The 25435-nt window shown below is 44.0% G+C and overlaps 1 protein-coding gene across 1 annotated transcript in view; it reads left to right on the top strand.

Moving 5' to 3' along the window:
- Positions 1 to 560: 560 nt before the first annotated feature.
- The window catches only part of MCUB (mitochondrial calcium uniporter dominant negative subunit beta), a 98842-nt gene continuing 73967 nt past the window's right edge, over positions 561 to 25435 (top strand). Inside the window, exon 1 of the mRNA XM_052642234.1 lies at positions 561 to 699. Coding sequence (XP_052498194.1) covers positions 604 to 699 — 96 coding nt within the window. The 5' untranslated portion in view covers positions 561 to 603. The remainder of the gene's footprint in view (positions 700 to 25435) is intronic.

Raw genomic sequence — 25435 nt, 5'->3', positions numbered from 1 at the left:
GACGACCACAGCCCAACGCCGTAAGCCAACTGAGAGGTGGCGCCTCGGTGGACCTGCTTCTCTCCCTCCTCTCTGCTCAGTCCACGAGGGAAACTTCCAGAGAGCCCCCGCCTCTCCCCAGATGGCCATGGCTCTTCTCCGCTCACCCCATGCTCCCGGCCCCGCGGGCTGCAATGGAGCAGACGGCCCCTAGGGCACCGAGGACCCAGATTTATTCGCGAGCTTTGAAATCAGCCCGCAAGGTGCAAGGGGGCCGGCCGCCTTCATTCCAGAAAGGTCTTCCGCGGCAAGGAGGCCGGACGAGCAGCCGCGCTGCCCCTCGAAACCCGAGATGCGGAGGGCTGCTCCCTCGCGCTTTATTTCCACCCCGCCCTCGCCCGCTTTTCAAATTTTGGTCGGAGGAGAGAAAACAGCCTCGCGCCGGGGTGCGCACGAAGACGAGCCGAGGGGAGACGGACACACCCTCCCGTCAGCCCTCCCCGCGCTGCGCGGCGCCGGGAGGCGGGGGCTCGGCGAGGCTGCGCCGACGGAGAACGCCGGCTCCCAGCGGCGAGGCGCCGGTGATGGCCGGTTGACTGGAGCGGGAGCGCAGCGCCCGGCGGGATGATGCTCCGGAGGGGCCCCTGGCCCTGGCGCGCGCGGCTGCTGCCGACCCCCGGAACCCCAGGCCCGGCGCACCCGCGGCCGCCGATGCCCCAGGTAAGCCCGAGCCCGGGGCGAGGGAGGCGACCGGAAAACTTTGCGTGGGGCAACTTCGGCGGGCGCGAAAGCGCGGCGGAGGGACATGCCTTGCGTTTTGCTGGCCCGGCCGCCCAGCGCCGCGCGCGGGAGGACCCGCCGGCAAGTGGTCGCCCGGGCTGCGGACGCGGGCCGGGTGTCCACCGCCGGGGTCACCCCCGGGAGCCCAGGGCGGCGCGGACGTGCGCCGGCGCATCACCTCGGTTAAGCTGGGGTGCAGGGACCGTGAGGCTGCGGCCCAGGGCTGGGGGCAGCACAAACGCCCCGGGAGGCAGTTTGTCCGCGTCCAGACTGCTGTCTGGAGTAAGTTTTCAGAGCCGTTCTGCTGTCGGCTCGATCATCGGTGCCGAAGGGGGCTAAGGAAACGGTTAGGCGAGCTGGAGTGCTGCCCCGAGTGAGCACTGTGGTAGGAAAGCGAAATGTCCATCCTGAAAACCAGCAGCACCTCCCTTTCGAAGAGGGAAGAAAAACTCGCGTTTTGTTCCGAGACTCGAGAGACGGGTGAATCATGAGTGTGTGCTGGTGAGTAACAGTTGGCCTGACACGGCTGTATGTGGTTTGTGTGGAACCGTCTCTTGGAGGAGGAGGGGGGAGTGGACGTGCCCAAAAGAGGCAAGGAAGACGGGGAGACAGTGCTGGTAGTAACTGGGGTTGCCGCGGAGCCGGACAGGAGCTCAGGTGCCCGAACTCCGAGCCTGATGAGGAAAGACAGACTTTTTAAATCGAGCCTTCCAGGTATGTGCGGTTGGGGAGCTCGTGGTTTGAGTTTGAGTTCCTAGCACCGCCTCCCCACCTCATAAATCAGTTTCAGATTGTTAAGGAGAAAAAGATGGTGTTTTTTCCCCTTCAGTTGTGCACTGTAAAAGAAAAGCGGAAAGTGATGTCGTTACCATTTTCTTGTCGCTTTCACTTCTGTTCATTTTTTTCTTTTTTCTTTTCCTCTCCAAGCTTCTCAGGGCTTGGAATGATGGGAAAAAATCTTTAAATGCATTTTTAAATACCTTCCCTGAAAGTTTGAAACAGAATGAGGAAGGACATTTTGTTCCTTATAACTAGGAAAGGGGCAAAGATGTGAAATGGTAGACTTAATTGGAGAGAGGCTGTTTTTTTCATTTTGTGAAATTTGTGTCTTAGTATAAATGTTGTGTTTGCAAGCCTCTTGATGAAAGTGAAAGAGGAGAGTGAAAAAGTTGGCTTAAAGCTCAACATTCAGAAAACAAAGATCATGGCATCTGCTCCCATCACTTCATGGGAAATAGATGGGGAAACAGTGTCAGACTTTATTTTTTTAGGCTCCAAAATCACTGCAGATGGTGACTGCAGCCATGAAATTAAAAGACCCTTACTCCTTGGAAGAAAAGTTATGACCAACCTAGAGAGCATATTGAAAAGCAGAGACATTACTTTGCCAACAAAGGTCCGTCTAGTCAAGGCTATGGTTTTTCCAGTGGTCATGTATGGATGTGAGAGTTGGACTGTGAAGAAAGCTGAGTGCCGAAGAATTGATGCTTTTGAAGTGTGGTGTTGGAGAAGACTCTTGAGAGTCCCTTGGACTGCAAGGAGATCCAACCGGTCCATTCTGAAGGAGATCAGTCCTGGGTGTTCATTGGAAGGACTGATGCTGAAGCTGAAACTCCAATACTTTGGCCACCTCATGCGAAGAGTTGACTCATTGGAAAAGACCCGGATGCTGGGAGGGATTGGGGGCAGGAGGAGAAGGGGACGACAGAGGATGAGATGGCTGGATGGCATCACCAACTTGATGGATATGAGTTTGAGTGAACTCTGGGAGTTGGTGATGGACAGGGAGGCCTGGCGTGCTGTGATTCATGGAGTAGCAAAGAGTTGGACACAACTGAGCAACTGAACTGAACTGATAAATGTTGTACTTTACAGTCAAAAATATACCAAATAGTAAAGCACCCCAATACAAGGACCGCCCCCCCTTCACTATATACCATTTAGATTTAAATGACTTGAGTCAGTTTTCTGTTAAATCCATTTAACATTTTGAGTAGAAAGTTTATGGGTCCTCAGACTGGCTGCTCTTTCTCAGATTGTCGACTCTAAGCTGTTTTTCTCCATGTTTCCCAGCTGATGCTATCCAAGGAGTGCCATTGCATGCCCCAGCAGGAATTATGTGCTCTTTTAAAGAGGTCGAAAACGATACTGTGGGACTTACTTGGCTTAATTATAGGAGAACTCTGGTTAGCACTTTGCCTCTATGTAATCATCTGAAGAAGCCTTGTGTTTGACTGTTACTAATTTGCAGATTTGTAAGTCATCCCTGTGCTGTTAAGTCAATTTGCTGAACTTCAGAAATGGAAAAGCTTCCATTGTTTTACTTGTCTAATTCAAGACCCCCAAAGAGTAAAGAGAAGTTTTGAGTGTACTTCTTTATATGCTCTTTGAAATTGTACCATAAAAGAACTGACAGAAATATCCTGGCTGCTTTGGAGTTTTTTAGTTAGGGCTACTAAACCATTTTCTGTAAATCAAATTAACTGATTGTGAAGGACATCTTTCATTCTAAGATCTCACTGTTTTGTGATTGCCCCATTTGATATGAAAAGTCCTGTGACTAAAGACAAGCATTATTTCTCTTTATATCTTGTTGTAAACATTCAGATCCCTAGAGCCTCTGAAAGCAGCAGGAAAAAAAAAAAAGTGATGTATGTGACCTGACAGCTCATAAAATCCTAGCTTGCAAGGACTTGTCATTAGTAGTATCTCAAGTAAGCATTCCTGATTATATTTGGCCTTTTCTGAAAGTATGAATGTGCCTTACAGGAGCATTTGGTGATTTTGAAAAATAGACAGTTTATGTTTCACATGGTCGGTGAGTAATTGCAAGTATTTGGCGGGTAGAAAGAAAGTTTGTCAACATGAGTATGTTTAGTATAGCTGAATTGCTTTTTAAAGGACACATTTAGTCTGAGGCATGAGACCAGAGCACGCTGTGTTGCCTTTGGCTGGGCATAGCCTAGCATCCACAGTCATGTTCAGGGGTCGGGGGGAGTGGGAGGGGCTCCCACACCTCTGCTTGTCTCCTGTGCTGTGGCTGAGTGGTTGTCGGGCCAGTCCACAGCTCCCGCTGGCCTTTCTGTTCTGGAGGACACAGCTTCGAGTGATCATGCTGCCTGATGAATTAATCACTGAACAGAAAGCGCCTGGCTTATTGTTCCTTCCTTAATTTGGGTCTTCTGCTACTTAGTTGAAGAGATTCCCTGATGTGATTTCAAGCCACCGGCACTGTATGTGGGTCTCTACAGAAGCTACGTTTAAAATTTTTAAAAATCAAGTGTACTTTGCAGAGAAGTTAAGTATTGCCTGGGCTTTTTTTTTTTTTTTTTTCCCCCTAACCCCTAGAAACAAAGCATAAACATGTTCCAACTCAATTGTGTCCAGCTCTTTGTAGACCCCATGGATTGTAGCCTACTAGGCTCCTCTGTCCATGGAATTCTCAAGGCAAGAATACTGGAGTGGGTAGCTATTCCCTTCTCCAGGGAATCTTCCCGATCCTGGGATCAAACCCTGGTCTGCGGGCAGATTCTTTACCATCTGAGGCACCAGGGAAGCCTTTAATGCCACCACCAAATGTCAATTTAGAAGTTGTTTTCATCTTTAATAAACGTGTCATTCTTGTTTGATACTTTCCTATGATTCTCTGTCATGTGTTTGTAACTGGCAAGCTATAGTCTGTAATCCTGATTTCAGAGCTGTCTCCTGGTGATTGTACTTACAGTATGGAAAAGACATGGATGCTTTGGTTTCAGAGTAATTCTAGACCAATTTATCTGTTCAATGTTAAACATTGCTACTTTCCCAGCACTTAGGTATTAGTGCTGTTTTTTTTTTTTTAATTTTTGTATTTTACTATTTATTGCAAGTTAACAGGATTCTGTTTTACAGCAAGTTCTAAGTTGGAAAATCATTTTGTAGCTTGACAGATAAATATTCAATGTTTGTTAAATGCAGTCCTTATGAAACTGCAGTAGAAAACCGGAGGCTAAATATTGGTTGATCAGTAGCTGTGTCAACAAAATGTGTTTACTTCATAGAATAAAAATGAGCAGCTAATTTCGTTGGTGTTAAGCAATTGGAATGTTTGACGGTCAACCCGGCCCTGCTGCCACTTAGCTCCTGACCTTAGCCAAGTCATTCAGCCTACTTGAGCCTGTTTCACTCCCTTTTCAAAACAAGATTTGTCTAAGTGGTCTCAAAAGCCTTTTTCATCTCTCAAATTGCCATTTTATTATTTTTACCACGGGTTGTAAATACACTGTTGAATAAAATATTGTCAGTGTCAGAATGTCGTAGTGGTTGAAAATCCTCTTTTATGATCTTAGGCAGTCAGTAAAGTGGCAGTTTTAACTAATGATTTTAATAACTGTTTTCCCCCTTTAAAAAGAAACTGGAATTTATTTGACATGGGGTGAGCATGGCATAATAGTATTAGGAATTATGATTTGTCGTGTTCTAATACTTAATCGTCATTGCTAGTGATTTCATCTGTGAAATGTTGTTTTTCAAGAGAATCTAGCTTTAGAACCCTAAAACCATTATATAATAGACACCTTGGCCTCACCTACAGGCTATAAACCAATAGATATTGATAATAAAACAGCATTATCTGAGCTGCATTCGAGAAGTATCTGATTTTTGATCCCATTTAACTTGCCACAGTATTAATTTTCCTGGTTTTTAAAACAAATGCCAGCTCTTTTTTTCTGAGCTATGTGTTTAGACTGCATGGTATGGGATCCAGCACCCAGATGTTTTACTGAACTTTCTTCACTGGCATGCCTTTTAAGAAACAGTACTGTAAAGCATGGGGGTCAGTTAAGAGGTGCCTTTTCCAAGGACCTATGGAAGATACTCCTGTCTAGTCTTAGTCTTAGAATTGGGTTTCCCTTGAGCTGATTTGGGGTTTATTATGCAGACAGTGAAGTATACAGCCAGGGGTGTTCACTCTATGCTCTGGCTGCCAGAAAGCCTTGAGTCAGATTTTCAATCCACCTTCTAACAGATGGGAAAGATCTTATGACGTGCCTTTTATGTATTTACCATGCTCATTTACTATACTCGGAGAGGTTTCATCATCTCTGCCTTCATTTTTCCCTCCATTCAGATCTTCACCCATTTTTCTGTAATTATCGTTTAATGGGGGAAAAGTGGTACATAAAGAAGGCTTTATTAAATTTGAAAAATCAGCTCTTTGGTGTTTTAAACAAATATGTTCAAAGGCTTCCCTGATGGCTCAGTGGATAAAGAATCCACCTGCATTGCAGGAGACGTAGACGATCCCTGGATTTGATCCCACAGGTTTGATCCCTAGGATGGGAAGATCCCCTGGGGGAGAAGATGGCAGTCCACTGCAGTATTCTTGCCTGGGAGATCCCACGGACAGAGAAGCCTGGTGGGCTACAGTCCAAAGGGTCGCAAAGAGTCAGACCCGACTGAGCGACTAAGCACAGCACGTTTATGACAGAAGTGTGGCGGGTCAGTCTGCTGTGCAGTCCCCTTGGTGCTTCACCCATAGAAAGTGCACCGCACATATTGATTGTATTGTACTGAGTTGTCTTAAGGATCTACTTTCCATGCCATGGTTCTCTTTTTTGTTTTGAAATATAATTGACAAGTGTGATTGTCTCTTAAAGGCAATGGTACTGAGGTTGTTGACGCTCGTCTCACCTTTTTGCTTCTTTCTACCCTTACCTGTCCTAAATCTTCCTAGTTCCTTCTTACCTCCACTAGCCTCACCTGGATGAAAAATAGAGTTTGGGTCAACTTTTTATTCTGAGTTTCCTATTTAACTCATAATTGATGCCATTTGATTTTACACCGTTTTCACCTTAGTTTGCAGGAACAGAAAGCGTGCCGTCCAGGCATTTGTTCAGCAGCTTTTTGGGGGACAGTTAGAGTTCTATCTAGGATTCATCGGCTCGATGCTGATGAGAAGTGATGTGTGAAACCTGCACTGTCAACAGAGTCCGTTGAAGAGACTTCCCTGAATAGATTTGAGGGCAGGAAATAGGGAACAGTGGAAAGAGAGGCAAGAAATGGAGCAAGAGTTGAAATCGTGATAGCCTGTGCGCAGAATCAAGAAGTGACATGAAACATTGAACCTCATACCAAGAAACTGATAGATGCACAGTTTTATTGTTGCAAACTTAAGGGTGGAAAAAGTCTTCAAGATTGACCAGGGTCACACCATGAGTCTGGCTTCTACCCGAGGTTCTTATTACCTGATTGAGTAAGATGGTTTGGTTTATAAAACTGCTGTGCACACAGGTGGTAATTTTAGTATATTTAACTCCACTGGGAACTCTCAGTTATTTTGTTGTTGTAGGAGTGTTTTTATACTGAATGTGCTGCTTAAATTACATTTCTGAGACTGAAGGATGAATTCACTAATCTTAAAGCCCTTAGGCATGACAGTAAAAATAAATGCCCTGAGCCTGATTGGAGGAAAGAAGTTATAAATTTTCTTGACAAATCCTTGTTATTTTTCTAACTGTGTATTCATTTGTGTGTGTGTGTGTGTGTGTTCATGTGTGGCTGTCTCTTTGTGTCAAATATTTTGTTTGTTTTGGTATGAGTTTCACTAGTAGCTCAGTTCAGTTGCTTAGTCACGTCTGACTCTTTGCGATCCTATGGACTGCAACACGCCAGGCCTCCCTGTCCATCACCAACTCCTGGAGTTTACTCAGATTCATGTCCATTGAGTCGGTGATGCCATCCAACCATCTCATCCTCTGTCATCCCCTTCTCCTCCTGCCCCGAATCCCTCCCAGCATCAGAGTCTTTTCCAGTGAGTCAACTCTTCAAATGAGATGGCCAAAGTATTGGAGTTTCAGCTTCAGCATCAGTCCTTCCAGTGAATATTCAGGACTGATTTTCCTTGGGATGGACTGGTTGTATCTTCCTGTAGTCCAAGGGACTCTCAAGAGTCTTCTCCAACACCACAGTTCAAAAGCATCAATTCTTCGGCACTCAGCTTTCTTTATAGTCCAACTCTCACATCCATACATGACTACTGGAAAAACCATAGCTTTGATTAGATGGAACTTTGTTGGAAAAGTAATGTCTCTGCTTGTGAATATGCTGTCTAGGTTGGTCACAACTTTTCTTCCAAGGAGCAGGCGTCTTATTAATTTCATGGCTGCAGTCACCATCTGCAGTGATTTTGGAGCCCCCCAAAATAAAGACAGCCCCTGTTTTCACTGTTTCCTCATCTATTTCCCATGAAGTGATGGGACCAGATGCCATGATCTTAGTTTTCTGAATGTTGAGTTTTAAGCTAACTTTTTCACTCTCTCTCACTTTCATCAAGAGGCTCTTTAGTTCTTCTTCGCTTTCTGCCATGAGGGAATCTGCAGAAAATCTGCAATCATCTGTGTATCTGAGATTATTGATACTTTTCCCAGCAGTCTTGATTCCAGCTTGTGCTTCATTCAGCCCAGCATTTCTCATGATGTGCTCTACATATAAGTTACACAAGCAGGGTGACAGTATACAGCCTTGATGTACTCCTTTCCTGATTTGGAACCAGTCTGTTGTTCCATGTCCAGTTCTAACTGTTGCTTCCTGACCTGCATACAGATTTCTCAGGAGGCAAGTAAGGTGGTCTGGTATTCTCATCTCTTTAAGAATTTTCTATAGTTTGTTTTGATCCACATAGTCAAAGGCTTTGGCATAGTCAATAAAGCAGAAGTAAATGTTTTTCTGGAACTCTCTTGCTTTTTCAATAATCCAATGGATGTTGGCAGTTTGATCTCTGGCTCCTCTGCTTTTTTGAAATCCAGCTTGAACACTAGTAGATGAATGGGATATTTGAAGAGGGGATTTTTAAAAGCTGTCGATGAAAAACTGCTTTTTCAGCCAGTAATGTAGCTGAAATACAAGTGTGCATTTTTATTAGAGAGACTGACAGTAATGTGACCATAAACCTGAAATTTTGTTTTAGAAAATGTGTGCAAACAGAACAGCGTAGTGCTGGCTGTCTAAGCCCTTGCTCGAGGATGTTTGTTGTGGCGTTTTATAGTCTGATGACTCAGTTCTGTAACTCTGCTTTGGGACTGTTTCAGAGAATGCACCACGTAGCAGTTTTCATTTTTTCAGGCGAATGTATGGTTTATTTTGACCTTGTAAATACGCTTGTGTGGGTTTGCTGTTAGCTTGTTAGGTAAGCAAGCTTTGTACATAAGCTACAGTTGACCCAGAAATCATGTTTCATCTCTCCGGTCCCGGTTTCTACTGCATGCTCTGCGAGGCCCACATCAGCCACCAGGGACTCATACCTCTTCTTGTCGCTTGTCCCTGTGGCCTTTATGACGTTCCTCTGGCAACGTTGCCCCCGATCACTCTCCCTTTCACCTTTTTGAAGTCTCATCCTCCAAGGCTGAGTTCCAGTACCCACCCACCCCTACCCCGGTCTTTATGCAGTCTCTGTAGGTCTCTGCCAGCAGAATTAATTACACTTCTTTTCGCTCCCACGGTACCTGCCGTACTGGAGAAAGGAGTGGCAAACCACTTCAGTGTTCTTGCCTTGAGAACCCCATGAACAGTATGAAGAGACTTCACTCTAACCTGTATTAGCATTAGTTGGGTTCGCATGATTTTCCCATGTGGATTCTCTCAGCCCTTTATGGTCAGAACTGTTTCTCCTTATCTCTGGCTTCTGCCCTGTCACAGTAGGTACATAATAAATGCTTATTGGGTAGAGGAATGAAGGGCTGAATGATAAAGAACTAAATATTATATAGATTACCTTCATGGTGCATTCTCTTCAGATCTGAACTTCTCAATTTCCTCTTCCCCACTGACTCCAGGCAGGGAGAAACCTAAAGTGTTCTTATCTACCTCTTGTGATTTTACCCTTGAATGTTGAAGATTGTTTTAAGGTTAATCAAAATAATCTTCATATATCATATTTATATTAAAGCTGTGGTTTTCAAGTAGATTTTGGTTCATTGTTTTTTCCAGAGATGCTTTCATGTCAGGCTTTTTAAAGGACATAAGTCAACATGCTTTAACGAAACATAAATTTTGTCAGGATAGTTTGGCGTGTGTTTTGTTGGCTGTTCTGTAAGCGTGGTGGTGATTTTGGGTGATTGCTTACATTGGGGAAGGCAGCGCTTTTCTCTACTGATGAGGATGTTCGTAAATGGAATTCTCAGCCCATTAAATCATATTGGTTTTTGTTTTGTGATGTGCTATTTTGTGATTGCCCAAAATTATTATTGTTGGTACTAAAAGCTTTGGAGAAGAAAATGGCAACCCACTCTAGTATTCTTGCCTGGAAAATTCCATGGACAGAGGAACCTGGAGGGTTACAGTCCATGGGGTCACAAAGACTCAGCCACAACTGAACACATCAGCACTAAAAACTTAATCATTAAAACTTCAGTAATTTAAAATGATAATCCCCTTAAAATCCATTATAAAATGGGAGTTGTGGTTCGTGCTAGGTCTGAAAGCTTGCAGAAAAGATCCTTGAAAATTATATGGAAGACAACGTACCTATACATAAAAGAGATACATGTTTATTCACCATTTGGCTTCAAGAGTCAAATAGCGACAATACTGGAAGAATTCAGAGAAGAAACAGCATTAGAAATTGAAGAGATGAAAAGAGGTGAGATTTCAACTAAACTCTGAGAGCAGGGGGTGAGGAAGAGGTTAGCAGACACATCTAGAGTAGGAAGAAAGGGTATAAGCACAGAGAGTTGGACTCTCGGAGGAACTGGGGGTGCAGTAGGCCCTCTGATCAGGTGGCAGGGAGCTCTCTCTGTGAAGCGTGGTCCTTGATTTGACTTGGATTAGAGTTTTAGATGCCATGTTAAAACCTTGTAGAAATTATGTTTATTAAATTAAACTGTATCACAAACTGATATCCTGTAGTTGGACATTGATTCCTAGGGTGTTAATAGATAATATAGAAGAAACAAATTGCCTGCTCTTTTAAGTCTGAAGAATTCTGGGCTAAGCCATACCAAGACCAAGTTAGACGTGTTCCTTCGCTACACACCTTTGCTGTTGGGCATCGGAATGATCTGAGAGTGGGAAGGAAGTTGATCACAGCCCTCTGTTACTCCACAGTGTTCCTAATAGCTTCTCTCAGAAGAGTGGTCTTTAGGACCCAATTTGGGGAACACTGCACTAAAAAATTGGATTGGGGATGGAGTATGTTGGAAAAACGGGTGAAATCCTCCTAGTTCCTAGCCTGCTTCCTCTGGCATCACTAGTCTTGGCACTCTGGCTTCAGTGTATTGGACCATTCCGAAATGCTATGTTCTTCAGCCTTCTTTGCAGCCAGCACATGACTAAGTTCTGGATAGCCCACATGGCATAAACGTGTAATTTCTGGTCCACATCCTTAATTAGGAAACTGAGTTCTGTTCTGTCTTCTACGTTTTTCTCCCTCCCTTGGGCTGGAATGCAGATGTGGAAGGGATGGGCCGGCTCGACCCTGTGGAGGCACATAACCCTCTAGGTGATGGTGAGACAACTAGATAGCAGGAACCTGGATCCCTGGAAGGCATTGATGTCCCCTTACCCTCCACTGCCTACCTACCAGAAAAGGAAACAGTTCTGGAGCCCCATGTGCCTTTTGGTCTCTTTGTTACAACAGCTTAGCTTGTGCCTTATCTTGTCCAGTGGAAGAGCAGCCCGGCTGGAAGTCTGTGAATGGAGAGATTAAAGCAGAAGAGCGAGAAAAACGGGGAGATGAGCCAGAGACGTTATGAGGCGGATGCTGTTGGAGCCTCTCAGAAAGCAGTACTCCAGATGCCCAAAGCATCGTTCCCAGTGGTTGAAACCTGAAGCTGAAAAACAATATATGGATGGAATTTGTTTTATGGGCTGTAACAGGTTACCCTGGCTGCCTTTATCCACTATGCACCCGCTCCATTCCTGGTTAAAGGTCTTACTTTGGCTTCATCATTTCCATAAAACCTGTCTTGATTACTAGATGGAAATCACCATTCCTCCTTTTTTTGAAATTGAGATATATTTGATCTATAACATTACATTGGTTTTAGGTGTATAACGTAATATGATATTTGTATATATTACAAAAAGATCATCACAGTAAGTCCAGTTAACATCCATCACCATGCATAGTTACAAGTTTTTCTTCACATGATGAGAATTTTTAGGACTTAGAGTTAACAACTTTCAAATATACAATGCAGCATTATTAACTGTGGTCACCATGCTATGCATTACATGCCCAGGACTTATTTATTATATAGCTAGAAGTTTGTACCTTTTGGTCTCCTTCATTCATTTCACCCACCCCTCAAATAGCAGTATTTCCTTCTTTTTGTGGCCAAGTAATATTCCATTGCACTGTCATTATCCATTCATCCATTGATGGAGAGTAAGCTTATTTCCATGTCTTGGCTACTGTAAATAATGCTGCAGTGAGCATAGAGGTGTAGATATCTTTTCTAAATAGTGTTTTCAAATTGCTGGGTCATATGGTAGTTCTATTTTTAAGTTTTTGAGGGCCCACCATACTGTTTTCCGTAGTGACTGCACCAACTTATGTTCCCACTGACAGTGCACAAGGGTTCCCTTTTCCTTACATCCTCACCAATACTTATTTCTTGTCTTTTTGAATGGAGCCATTCTAGTAGGTGGGGCTTCCCTGGTGGTACAGTGATAAAGAATCCCCCTGCCAATGCAGGGGACTCAAGAGATCCAGGTTCAATCCCTGGGTCGGGAAGATCCTCTGGTGTAGGAAATGGCAACCCATTTCAGTATTCTTGCCTAAAAATTTCCAGGGACAGAGGAGCCTGGTGGGCTACAGTCCATGGGATTGCAAAGAGTTGGACATGATTGAGCATGCATGCATGCAGGCACCATTCTAACAGCTTGAGATGAGTCTTCATTGTAGTTTTGATTTCCATTTCTCTAATGATTAGTGACGTTGAGCACCTTTTCATGTCCATATTAGCCATCTGTATATCTTCTTTGGGAAAGTGTGTATTCAGATCCTCTGCCCATTTTTTCCCCTATCTTTCCTTCCTCTGTCTGCCTCAGTTCAGTTCAGTTCAGTCGCTCAGTCGTGTCTGACTCTGCGACCCCGTGAATCGCAGCACGCCAGGCCTCCCTGTCCACCACCAACTCCTGGAGTTCACTCAGCATCACGTCCATCGAGTCAGTGATGCCATCCAGCCATCTCATCCTCTGTCGTCCCCTTCTCCTCCTGCCACCAGTCCCTCCCAGCATCAGAGTCTTTTCCAGTGAGTCAACTCTTCACATGAGGTGGCCAAAGTACTGGAGTTTCAGCTTTAGCATCATTCCTTCCAAAGAAATCCCAGGGCTGATGTCCTTCAGAATGGACTGGTTGGATCTCCTTGCAGTCCAAGTTGACTCATTTTACTACTCATTAGGGCTTTTTGTGTATATATCTTAGCAGCATGTCTGCCTCCCCCAATGAGTATTCATTTTCAGGTAGCGTATTTTTTATATCCTTGGTACCATGTATATACATATATATGTTTATTTATCTTTGGTTTTCTTATTCTGCTAGTCTGGGTGCTTGTAGTGGTGCTAAATGAATAAGGTATAAGAAGATAACTGCCATTGTCTTTATGAGAAATGATGTTGGTCTATACCAGCTGTTGGTAAACTTGTAAAGGTCCAGATGCTCAGTATTTTAGTCTTTGCAGCCTATGATGTCACAGCTACTCAGTGTTGCCATTGCAGTACAAAAGCTGCTATGTAATAGGGCATAGGGCTGTGTTCCAATAAACTTTATTTACAGAAATGGCAATAGGCCAGATTTGGCGCATAGACCATAATTTACCAGTCCCTAATCGGTAGACTCCATTTTTGGTGGTAGTCATAGAGATGCTATTCTAGGAGATTAATCTGGATTTAGCAACCCAGTATATGTATAATGGGATGAGACCAGTGACTTCATTAGTAAGGAGCAACCACAGAGTCCTAGTCACTGTGCATGGAGCTAAAATAACGGGAACTGGTAGAACGGACAAACAAGAGGAAGAATAGGAAAATGTGTAGGAATCCCAGCAGTGTTCCGTGATTAGGCCGTGGTGTCCGGCACTTCAGAGCAGGAATAGAATCCATGGCTGGGACTAAGATGATGAGCTGCCATCTGAAGTTAAAGGAAGAATCAGAGTCCTGGGGTGAGTTCTCATTCCTGTGGGAGATGTGGCATGATGGGTGAGAAGGTGGAGATGCGGCTGAGTGATTAAAAAGAGGTGGCAAGAATACACAGAAGAACTATACAAAAAAGATCTTCACGACCCAGATAATCATGATGATGTGATCACTAATCTAGAGCCAGACATCTTGGAATGTGAAGTCAAGTGGGCCTTGGAAAGCGTCACTACGAACAAAGCTAGTGGAGGTGATGGAATTCCGGTTGAGCTGTTTCAACTCCTGAAAGATGATGCTGTGAAAGTGCTGCACTCAATATGCCAACAAGTTTGGAAAAGTCAGCAGTGGCCACAGGACTGGAAAAGGTCAGTTTTCATTCCAATCCCAAAGAAAGGCAATGCCAAAGAATGCTCAAACTACCGCACAATTGCACTCATCTCACATGCTAGTAAAGTAATGCTCAAAATTCTCCAAGCCAGACTTCAGCAATACGTGAACCGTGAACTCCCTGATGTTCAAGCTGGTTTTAGAAAAGGCAGAGGAACCAGAGATCAAATTGCCAACATCTGCTGGATCATGGAAAAAGCAAGAGAGTTCCAGAGAAACATCTATTTCTGCTTTATTGACTATGCCAAAGTCTTTGACTATGTGAGTCACAGTAAACTGTGGAAAATTCTAAAAGAGATGGTGATACCAGACTACCTAACCTGCCTCTTGAGAAATCTGTATGCAGGTCAGGAAGCAACAGTTAGAACTGGACATGGAACACCAGACTGGTTCTAAATAGGAAAAGGAGTACGTCAAGGCTGTATATTGTCACCCTGCTTATTTAACTTCTATGCAGAGTACATCATGAGAAACGCTGGGCTGGAAGAAACACAAGCTGGAATCAAGATTGCCGGGAGAAATATCAATAACCTCAGATATGCAGATGACACCACCCTTATGGCAGAAAGTGAAGAGGAGCTACAAAGCCTCTTGAGGAAAGTGAAAGAGGAGAGTGAAAAAGTTGGCTTAAAGCTCAACATTCAGAAAACAAAGATCATGGCATCTGGTCCCATCACTTCATGGGAAATAATAGATGGGGAAACAGTGGAAACAGTGGCAGACTTTATTTTTTTGGCTCCGAAATCACTGCAGATGGTGATTGCAGCCATGAAATTAAAAGACGCTTACTCCTTAGAAGAAAAGTTATGACCAACCTAGATAGTATATTCAAGAGCAGAGACATTACTTTGCCTACTAAGGTCCGTCTAGTCAAGGCTATGGTTTTTCCAGTGGTCATGTATGGATGTGAGAGTTGGACTGTGAAGAAGGCTGAGCGCCGAAGAATTGATGCTTTTGAAGTGTGGTGTTGGAGAAGACTCTTGTGAGTCCCTTGGACTGCAAGGAGATCCAACCAGTCCATTCTGAAGGAGATCAGTCCTGGGATTTCTTGGGAAGGAATGATGCTAAAGCTGAAGCTCCAGTACTTTGGCCACCTGATGCGAAGAGTTGACTCATTGGAAAAGACTGATGCTCGGAGGGATTGAGGGCAGGAGGAGAAGGGGACGACCGAGGATGAGATGGCTGGATGGCATCACTGACTCGATGGACGTGAGTCTGAGTGAACTCCGGGTGTTGGTGATGGACAGGGAGGCCTGGCGTGCTGCTTTTCATGGGATCGTGAAGAGTCGGACACGACTGAGCGACTGAACTGAACTGAACTGATGTTCAAGAGGCAGTGCCCTGGCTCAGGGTTTATTCCAGTAGGTTATTTCCCTTTGGGATTATTAAACCACGGACGCCATTTGTCTTTCATCTGAACCCGGTGTTAGAGTTTGCAGTCATTATGTATGTTTCTCCTCACTTTTCCTTTCGCAGAAGGTTCGATGCATGATACAGGATGCTCAGGGTTGGTTCACTGGGATGAGCCAGAGGGATGGTACGGGGAGGGAGGTGGGAGGGGGGTTCAGGATGAGGAATACGTGTACACCCGTGGGGGATTCATGTTGATGTATGGCAAAACCAATACAATGTTGTAATTACCCTTCAATTAAAATAAATAAATTTATATAAAAAACAGCACAAAATTACAAAAAAAAGAAAAAGGATTTTCTGTTACCTAAGCTGTGCTGCTGAAACAAAAGACCCAACAGTCCATGAACGTATGCTTTACGTCACTCTTCCCTCTCAGGAAATGCATCTGCGGTAACCTTTGCAGACCAGCGGTAACTCTGCTCCACGTAGGTGCTCAGGGACCCTAACCTGACCAGTCCCTCTGCTGTCTTCAGAACGTGGCTTCCAAACTCAAAAGAGCGTGGAAGGGTTTTTCAAGGTGTTACAGGCTGGGCCTGGCAATGTCACATAATGCTTGTGCTCATGTTCCATTGAATATTTCATTGAATGGGTCAGATGCCACCCTGAGCTGCCAGGGGGGCTGACAGATGTGCTAGCTGGGAGCCACATTCCAGTGAACACGTGTAAAGCATGGGAAAAGGGAGATCGAATTTTAGTGGACATTTAGCGTTTTGGCTGCAGTCCCCGTTGGCCAGAAACAGGACACTTTTGCTTTTTGTCGGCACTGAATTGTCAAGGCTCTATTGTGCCTTGTTTGCATCGTATTCCTCAGCAGTAGAGATTTTCAGGGAAACTTTATTTCCCCCTGGAAAACTTGAAAAGGAAATGGTGGAAATGGAGCATTTTTAATTTGGGTTAGAGCAGGAACGTTTGACACCTGGTCGGCTTCATTATAAACTGCCCTCGGGGCTGCAACTTAATAGGAAACGGTGTGATCTCACTTATACTTGTTAAACTAAGGAAGAGAGAAAAGTAAACTGTAATGGTTCAATGAGGATTTGAAGCCAAGTTTGTGCAATGACACCTGATGAGGAAAAGAGGTGAAGATGCTGACAATGTAAGTCTCAGGGAAGGACTTTCTGTAGAGGACTTATGGTCATTAATAGATAAAGGAGATGTAGTGAAAGTTATGAAAGTATCATGCATATCTAATATTTGAGTTTAGTGGCATTTTGTAGGCTAACCTATTATAAATATGGTCTAAAACAGGGAAGTCTTGAGTAGATGCGTGTGTGTTAGTTAATCAGTCGTTTCCGACTCTTTGCGACCTCATGGACTATAACCTGCTAGGCTCCTCTGTCCATGGAATTCTCCAAGCAAGAATACTGGAGTGGGTTGCCATTTCCTTCTCCAGGGAATCTTCCCAACCCAGGGATTGAACTTGGGTCTCCTGCACTGGGGGCAGACTCTTTACTGACTGAGACACCAGGGAAATAGATGCTTAGGATGGTTGAAAGATGGTAACTGAGTCTTAGAGTAAAATGTATCTTAGTGTATAACTAAGATGGCTTCCCAGGTGGCTCAGTAGTAAAGAATTGGCCTGCCAAGTCGGAGATGGAGGCTCGATCCCTGGATCAGGAAGATCCCCTAGAGGAGGGCATGGCAACCCACTCCAGTATTATTGCCTGGAGAATCCTAGGGACAGAGGAGCCTGGAGGCGCTGCAGTCCATGGGGTCACAGAGTCGGACGTAACTTAGCGACTAAACAACAACAACAATATAACATAATACTGAGACTAATCTACCCTCGGTCAGGACATATTCAAAAAGACTTATTCATAGGACCTTGTACAATGTCTCCTCACCACATTATTTACTTAATCACATCTTTGTAATCACAGACTTTTAAATGTTAATTTGTCAGGTTTAGTGATACCACTATGGAAAGTAAAGTGTTAGTCGCTTAGTTGTGTCTGGCTGTTTGCAACGCCATGGACTGTAGCCCTTGGGACTCCTTTGTTGATGGAATTCTCCAGGCAAGAATGCTGGAATGGGTTGACATTTCCTTCTCTAGGGGATCTTCCTGACCTAGGGGTCAAACCTGGGTCTTCTGCAGTGGCATGCAGTTTCTTTACCATCTGAGCACCAGCGAAGCCCGATAGCACTATTGATCAGCCTTAAATGCATACCTTTGACTTTGGAATATTAGAAATGTTTTCCTTTCTTATTGCTTTTCATGCATTTCAACACAGTTATTGCTTTATATAATGAAGGGCTAGATTTTCATAGATTCCTATGCATTCCTTGAACTTAGACAATGTATTGTCCATGAAACAGTAAATGAGACTTCAGTGAAAGAGTTGTTCAAAGGGCTATTTTGGGAGCCAGAGAATTTATGCCTTTGAACTGTGGTGTTGGAGAAGACCCTAGAGAGTCCCTTGGACTGCAAGGAGATCAAACCAGTCAATCCTAAAGGAAGTCAACCCTGAATTTTCATCGGAAGGACTGATGATGGAGCTGAAGCTCCAGTACTTTGGCAACCATTGGAAAAGACTCTGATGCTAGGAAAGATTGAAGGCAGGAGGAGAAGGGGATGACAGAGGATGAGATGGTTGGATGACATCGCCAACTCAATGGTCATGAGTTTGAGCAAGCTCTTGGAGATGGTGATGGACAGGGAAGCCTGATGTGCTGTAGTCCATGGGGTTGCAAAGAGTCAGACATCACTGAACAACAAAAATATTTGGTAATATATGTAACATACATATATATATATATATATATATATATATATAATTGGAAATATATCACCAAAATGAACACTTAACTATATTATGAACTGTGGCTTGGCCTGGTCTGGCCATATCTGAACATATAGATCATCCTAGGTTATGTGGAATTATCTTTTACTGGAGGCTTATTCTTATTCCATACTGCAGCAGTATTTTTAATCCAGGCTGTTGCTTTAAGAAGGCTTCCCTGATGGCTCAGATGGTAAAGAACCTGCTTGCAATGCAGGAGACTTGGTTTTGATCTCTGGGTTGGGAAGAGCCCCTGAAGGAGCACATGGCAACCCACTGGAGAATCCCATTGACAGAGGAGCCTAGTGGGCCACAGTCCATGGGGTTGCGAAGAGTCGGATATGACTGAGCAACTAAGCAGAGCACACAGCACATTGCTTTAAGAATAGTAGGGGAAAAAAACAATTTATCAGTGGTAGAAGAAACCAGTCTCTCTTGATGGGGGAGAAGGAAGTATAAGATCAGTAAATCCTGCTTGATAGTTGTGTGCAGAGATCTGGGCGTTTCAGTTGACCCACAAGCCACCTTTGAACACTGAATTTCCAGAATGCTAGTGTGGCTCCTAACTCATTGAAGGGAGAGGCAGAATGTTAATCACAAGCAATAGTCCTGTTACACTGCACCAGGGCCAGACCATATGAGGAATTATATTTTGTTACTGGGGCAGGGCTTTGGAAGGGATGCTGCCAAGCTGGTGGAAGGAGATGCATCCAGAAGGTGGTTAAGATGATAAGGATTTATATCAGAGATGATTAAAGGGACTTGGTGTGTTTAATCTGGTGAAAAGAAGGCAGAGCAGAAGCAAAATCTTTGTTTTCAAACATCGGAGAAGGTATGTGAAAGATTGGTCATTCTGTGTTGCTTCAGAGCAAGGAAATCACTCCTAAGATTGTGCAGAAAGGGTGGGAAGCGTTCAGCTTAGTTTAAGAAATCATAGATATTCTGCCTGTTCACCGGTGCATACACTGCTTTTAATTGAAGTATGGTTGATTTACAATCTTATGTTAATTTGAGATGATTTTGTATTTTTATATACTCCATTCAAAGTTATTATAAAATGTTGGGAATATAAAATATATTCCCTGTATTGTACTTTACATGTTTGTATCTTATTTTAGACCTATTAGTTTATACCTCTCAATCCCCTTCACTTACCTTGCGCCTGCCCTACCCCTCTCCCCACTGGTAACCACTGGTTTGTTCTCTATATCTGTGAGCCTGTTTTTGTTACATTCATTGTTTTATTTTTTGGATTCCACATGTAAGTGAAAAGACAGTATTTGTTTTTCTCTGACTCACTTCACTAAGCATAATACTCTCCAGGTGCATCCATTTTGTCACAAATGGAAAGTTTTCATTCTTTTTACGGCTGAGTAATAGTCCATTATATATTTATGTGCTACAACTTTTTTATCCATTCATCTGTTGATACACACTGAGGTTGCTTCCATATCTTAGCAGTTGTAAATAATGCTGCTGTGAAGATTGGAGTGCATATATTTTCAAACTAGTGTTTTCATTTTCTTCTGATTTATACCAGGAAGTGGAATTGCTAGATTATGTGATAGTTCTGCTTTTAACTTTTTTGAGATCCTGCATACTGTTCCCCATAGTGGCTATTCCAATTTACATTTCTACCAACAGTGTACTAGGGTTCCCTTTTTCCAAATTCTCACCTGCATTTATTTTTGTTGTCTTTTTGATAATAGTCATTCTGACAGGGGCAAGATGTTACAGCTCATTGTGGTTTTGATTTTCATTTCCCTGATTAGTGATGTTGAGCATCTTTTCATGTGCCTGTTGGCCATTTGTGTGTCTTCCCTGGAAAAATGTCCATTCGGGTCTTCTGTCCATTTTTAAATCAGATTGCATTTTTGAATATTGAGTTGTAGGAGCTGTTTGTATATTTTGGATATTAGTGCCTAATCAAATATCATTTTCAAATATATTCTCTCACAGTAGGATGTCTTTTTGTTTCCCTTGATGCGTGATGTCTGATTAGATCCCACTTATTCATTTTTGTCTTTGTTTTCCTTGCCTGAGGAGACAAAGTCAAAAAATATTGCTGGTACTTTTGTCAAAGAATGTACTGTGTATGTTTTCTTCTGGGATTTTTATGGTTTCTGGTCTTAGACCTTTAATCCGTGTTGAGGTTATTTTTGTTTATGGAGTGAGAAAATGTTCTAATCTCATTGTTTCACACGTGCCTGTTTTCTCAGCATCTCCTATTGAAGAGACTGGGTAGATGCTCCTTGAATACAGGGCTCTTAGGTTACCAGACTGCCGGGGTCCAGCCCCGGTGGATCCAGGGTAATTCGAAGGCGAGATGGAGTAGGCGAGGAAAAACTGACTTATTTAGAAATATAGAGATTGCTGCTGCTGCTGCTGCTGCTGCTAAGTCTCTGCAGTCGTGTCCGACTCTGTGCGACCCCATAGACGGCAGCCCACCGGGCTCCCCCATCCCTGGGATTCTCCAGGCAAGAACACTGGAGTGGGTTGCCATTTCAGGAAAGAATAATGCAGTAGGAAAATTAGTGGAGACAAGAGGCTGAATAACTTGGTTTACGCGGAAAGCTAATAAAACCTCTAGACAAGAGGTTTGCACCATCTACGTAGGCCACCGGTGCCCGCTTGAATAGCGGAGGGTGCCCCGCCTTGGGCTCGCTCTCGTGTGGGTCTTAGAAGCCAGGGCAAGTAGGTAGACATGGTGAGCCTCCACGCCCCAGATAGGAATTCAGCCAGAAAAGAGGAGAAAAGACCACATGGGGGAAACCAGTCTTTCCAGTGACTGGCCCATCCTTTATTGTTCGGGAAAGCCTTTTATACTTTTGGTTGTACATAGAGGTCAATGGATAATACAAAGTTATGCAGCGTCAGCAGCCCTGACTCTTGTCAAGAACAGGCTTTCTCTCTGTATACCTAGCTGTATACACAAGTCTTAGGTGATTTACATCATCTTCTGGCCAGTAGGCCAATTAACATTTTTTGGCCCTTTTCTGATAAGGGTCTGTCAACCAGAAAACTTATTTGCCTTAATAGTGTTGTTCTTCCCAAGTCTGGTGCCACTCAGAAAGCACTAAATAAAGTTACATTCTTACATAGCAAGGACACAACGATTTATAACAAAGAAAGAGGAGTACAGTGATTTATAACAAAGAGAAAGTTTACTAACTCAAAAGCCTAGTGTTGCTAACATCAAAACTACTATATTCCTTTTTCTATATCCCAATTACATGGATTAATATCCTCCAGGTGCCTAAAAGATGAAGAATATGGAGGTCTGGCAACAGTCATTGACTCAACAGTGAAACCCATCACCAGCATAATTCTTAGCTCTTTAAAGAAGGCTCTATATCTTTAAGATGTTTTAAGCTTCGTGCCTCTCGAGGCTGGGGGGCCGTAAACATAAGCTGTAAAAGTCTCCAACTGTCAGGCAAGTTAGAGAGCCATCAGAGGGATTTGAGCTGAGACACTCCTTTCATATGCAGGAGACCAGTTGGAGCTCTAAGTTAACTTTTTCCAGAGAAAGGTGGTCGGGGATAGCCCCCTGTAATGTCAGAAGAGTATAGCATAGCAGACAGTAAACAGACAGATTTTGGTTTCTCGGTAGATGCTCAGGCAGAGGACCCCTTGAGACCTGACTCGCCTTGCCGTCAGGCCTCTCTGCATGACCTTGTCATGGGTGGGGTCTCCCATGCTGGCTCCCGGCACCAGACAAACCTCGAGCAGAAGCTAGAGAAGCGCTGGACGCGCCTCTGGTGCTGCGGGAGCCTGCTTGGTGCAAACACCCAGAACAGGAAGCAACGCTCCTTTTCCTGCGACAGCGTCTCTTCAGCACCTCCCACTGACAGGACCTGAGGGCCAGCCATCAAAGGAAAAACACTGAAAGAACTCAGGTTCCTGTTCACAGAGCAGTGAAAGAGGGTGAATCTGGAGCTTATAGGCGTGAGCGTCTAGCCGTCACCGGCGGGGCGAGGCACCTTCTGAGCAGTGCTTGCAGTGCGGCCGCACTCGTGGGCAGGCCAAGGTGCGCTGGGAGACAGGCCAGACTGTGCTTGGCGCGGGTGAAGCAGTGGTCGCTTTGATTACAGTGCAATCGCCTCGACCAGGAATCAGGGCACTTGACTGTTTTAGAAACAGAGAGTGCGATCCAAATGGGAGCAGGTAAGGCAGAGAGAGATTAAAAAAAAAAGTATGAGCCGTGTAAGTGCAGGGGGAAGTTAGACTGAGTAGGTAGGACGGCAAGGGGTGAACGGTGGAGAAACCAAGAAGTAGGCTGAAGTGGAGGTGGTTAGAACCTGAGTGGGGTCCAGGTCTAAATGGGAAGCCAGCTGAGGTGAACTCTGAGGTTCCTTTCATATCTGTTCTGTGGAGTCTCTCAGGTCCACAGCCTCTGATATTTGTCACAGAGTCAGAAACTGCTGTAGCCTGAGGGTCAATAAACCCAAACATTTAGCTAAATATTGGCCCACTGCTGTACATCCCTTGCTGACCACCCCTGCCATCTGCCTTCCCCACCAAGAAGAAGCTTTGGGTTGCTTACAGTGTATTAACTTCTTAGCTGAGTTGGTTTGTGTTTTGACTTTTTATGTAAATGATATTAATCTTTCTCGAAGGCTTGGGTTTAGAATGTTCGCTGTGAGGTTTTGCTGGAAGTGACCCAGGTGTGCTGTTCATAACTGGTGTCCATTGAAGCTTTAAGCGGGGATGCTCTTCTAACAGGCTATAACACTTTTTCACATACAAAATTCACTTTATAATGAATCCAGGCAGTTTCATTTAATTAGTTATTCTACTTAGTGGGATTGTGCCTCCATTTAATTAGCAAAGTCTGAATTTGTGGCAGTGACTAAGCTTTGTAATCAACAGTGTTTTGATGCCTGCAGTTATGTGGAAACATCCAAGTGTAACTTCTCTTGCAGAGTAAGGATATCACCTGAATGTATCTTTGGAACAGAATTAGGATGAAATATGTTATTATTTGTAATTATCCTGCTTACTGAAAGCTATTAGATCTTAGAAAAGGTTTCATAGGCACAGCAGTGATTGTTAAAACTACCAGTATTATATTTTAGCATAGTAATGGTCTTGGTTTTGAAATTTTAGGAACCGCTTTTGTGGTCTCAGCTAGTCATCTTGCTTTCTCTGGAAATTTCCTTGCTTTTAAACACATGGTTATAACAGAACTGGTCATCTTAGTAGAACATGGCTTTCATTCAGTTGGTCACCTGACTGAGGAAAGTGGATTGAGTACAGGGTTGCCATCTCTGCTGGCTGCTCCTGTGAATAGTAGAGTTACACACTTGGAGCTGCTCAGTAATGATCGTTTTCTATCATGTGTACCTGGAAGCAGTGCAGATCATTTTGTAGTGATAAAGCAGGATGACACTGACATGCAGAGAAAAGGAAGAATGAAACATGGATCAAGAGGACTTCCTAATCTCAGTATGACAGTCCAGTCCCTCGTTCTAGTCCATTCCCTAGGCTCAGCTGAATCCTTAATTTAGGCCCCATGAGAGACTGCAGCCATGAAATTAAAAGACGCTTGCTCCTTGGAAGAAAAGCTGTGACCAACCTAGACAGAATGCTGAAAAGCAGAGACATTGCTTTGCCAGCAAAGGTCTGTCTAGTCAAAGCTATGGTATTTCCAGCAGTCATGCATGGATGTGAGAGTTGGGCCATAAAGAAGGCTGAGTATCGAAGAATTGTTGATTTTAAACTGTGGTGTTGGAGACTCTTGAAAGTCCCTTGGACTGCAAGTAGACCAAACCAGTCCATCCTAAAGGAAGTCAGTCCTGAATATTCACTGGAAGGACTAATGCTGAAGCTGAAACTCCAATACTGTGGCCCCCTGACTGAAAGAACTGACTCATTGGAAAAGACCCTGATGCAGGAGGAGAAGGGGGCGACAGAGGGTGAGATGGTTGGATTGCATTACTGACTCAATGGACATGAGTCTGAGCAAGTTTCTGGGAGTTGGTGCTAGACAGGGAAGCCTGGTGTGCTGTGGTTCATCGGGTTGCAAAGAGTCGGATACGACTGGGTGAGTGAACTGAATAAATGTATGGAAAATAGTAAGTGTAGAAGTGTTAGTCACTCACTCGTGTCCAACTCTTTGGAACCCCGTAGACTGTAGCCCACCAGGCTCCTCTGCACATGGAATTCTCAAGGCAAGAATACTGAAGTGGATTGCCATTCACTTCTCCAGGGTATTTTCCAGACCCAGGGATTGAACCCAGGTCTCCTGTGTTGCAAGCACATTCTTTACCATTTAAGCTTCCAGAGAAGCCCAAAAATCATAGTAAAAAAAAACACAAAAACAACAAATAGAGAAAAACAGATACTCAAAGCGTAAAACATGTCATGATGCAGGAACTCTTCTGTACTGTTAGTCTGTGAAGTGATTGTATAATTTAGTCCCAACAGGAAACAGATGACTCAGTTAGATAAGGCTAATTAGAGGAGGGTTTATACACAGAGGGCTGTTCACAGCATTTGGGGTACAGGGGAACCACGAGGGCTGGTGCAGTAATCATGGGATGGTGGTGGTGGAGGCTGGGGTGAGGTGGACCCAAGGCCACCTCAAGGGGAGTAGTGGCCCTGAATTGAAGCCCCAGCCAGATAGTCACTCAGAAATTATTTTCTTATTGGACCTTTAAGTATTAACATTCATTAAAGCTGAAATTGCAAAATTCTCAGTCTTACTGGTCCAGCTTAAGACTTACTGTGTTTTATTAACTCATTTTTAATGAAGAAGCTGGCTTCCCTGCTGGTTCAAATGGTAAAGATGCAATGCAGGAGACCCATTTTGATCCCTGGATTGGGGAGATCCCCTGGAGAAGGGCATGGCAACCCATTCTAGTATTCTTGCCTGGAGAATTCCATGGACAGAGGAGCCTGGCAATCTATAAGTCCATGGGGTCGCAAAGAGTCAGACAGGACTGAGTGACTAACACTTTCCTTCTAAGTCAAGCCTCTAG

This window comes from Budorcas taxicolor, chromosome 6 (genome assembly GCF_023091745.1).
Source record: "Budorcas taxicolor isolate Tak-1 chromosome 6, Takin1.1, whole genome shotgun sequence".
Taxonomy (NCBI): domain Eukaryota; kingdom Metazoa; phylum Chordata; class Mammalia; order Artiodactyla; family Bovidae; genus Budorcas; species Budorcas taxicolor.
Note: the sequence above shows the minus strand (reverse complement) of the source record. Positions and strands in the feature narration are given on the sequence as shown.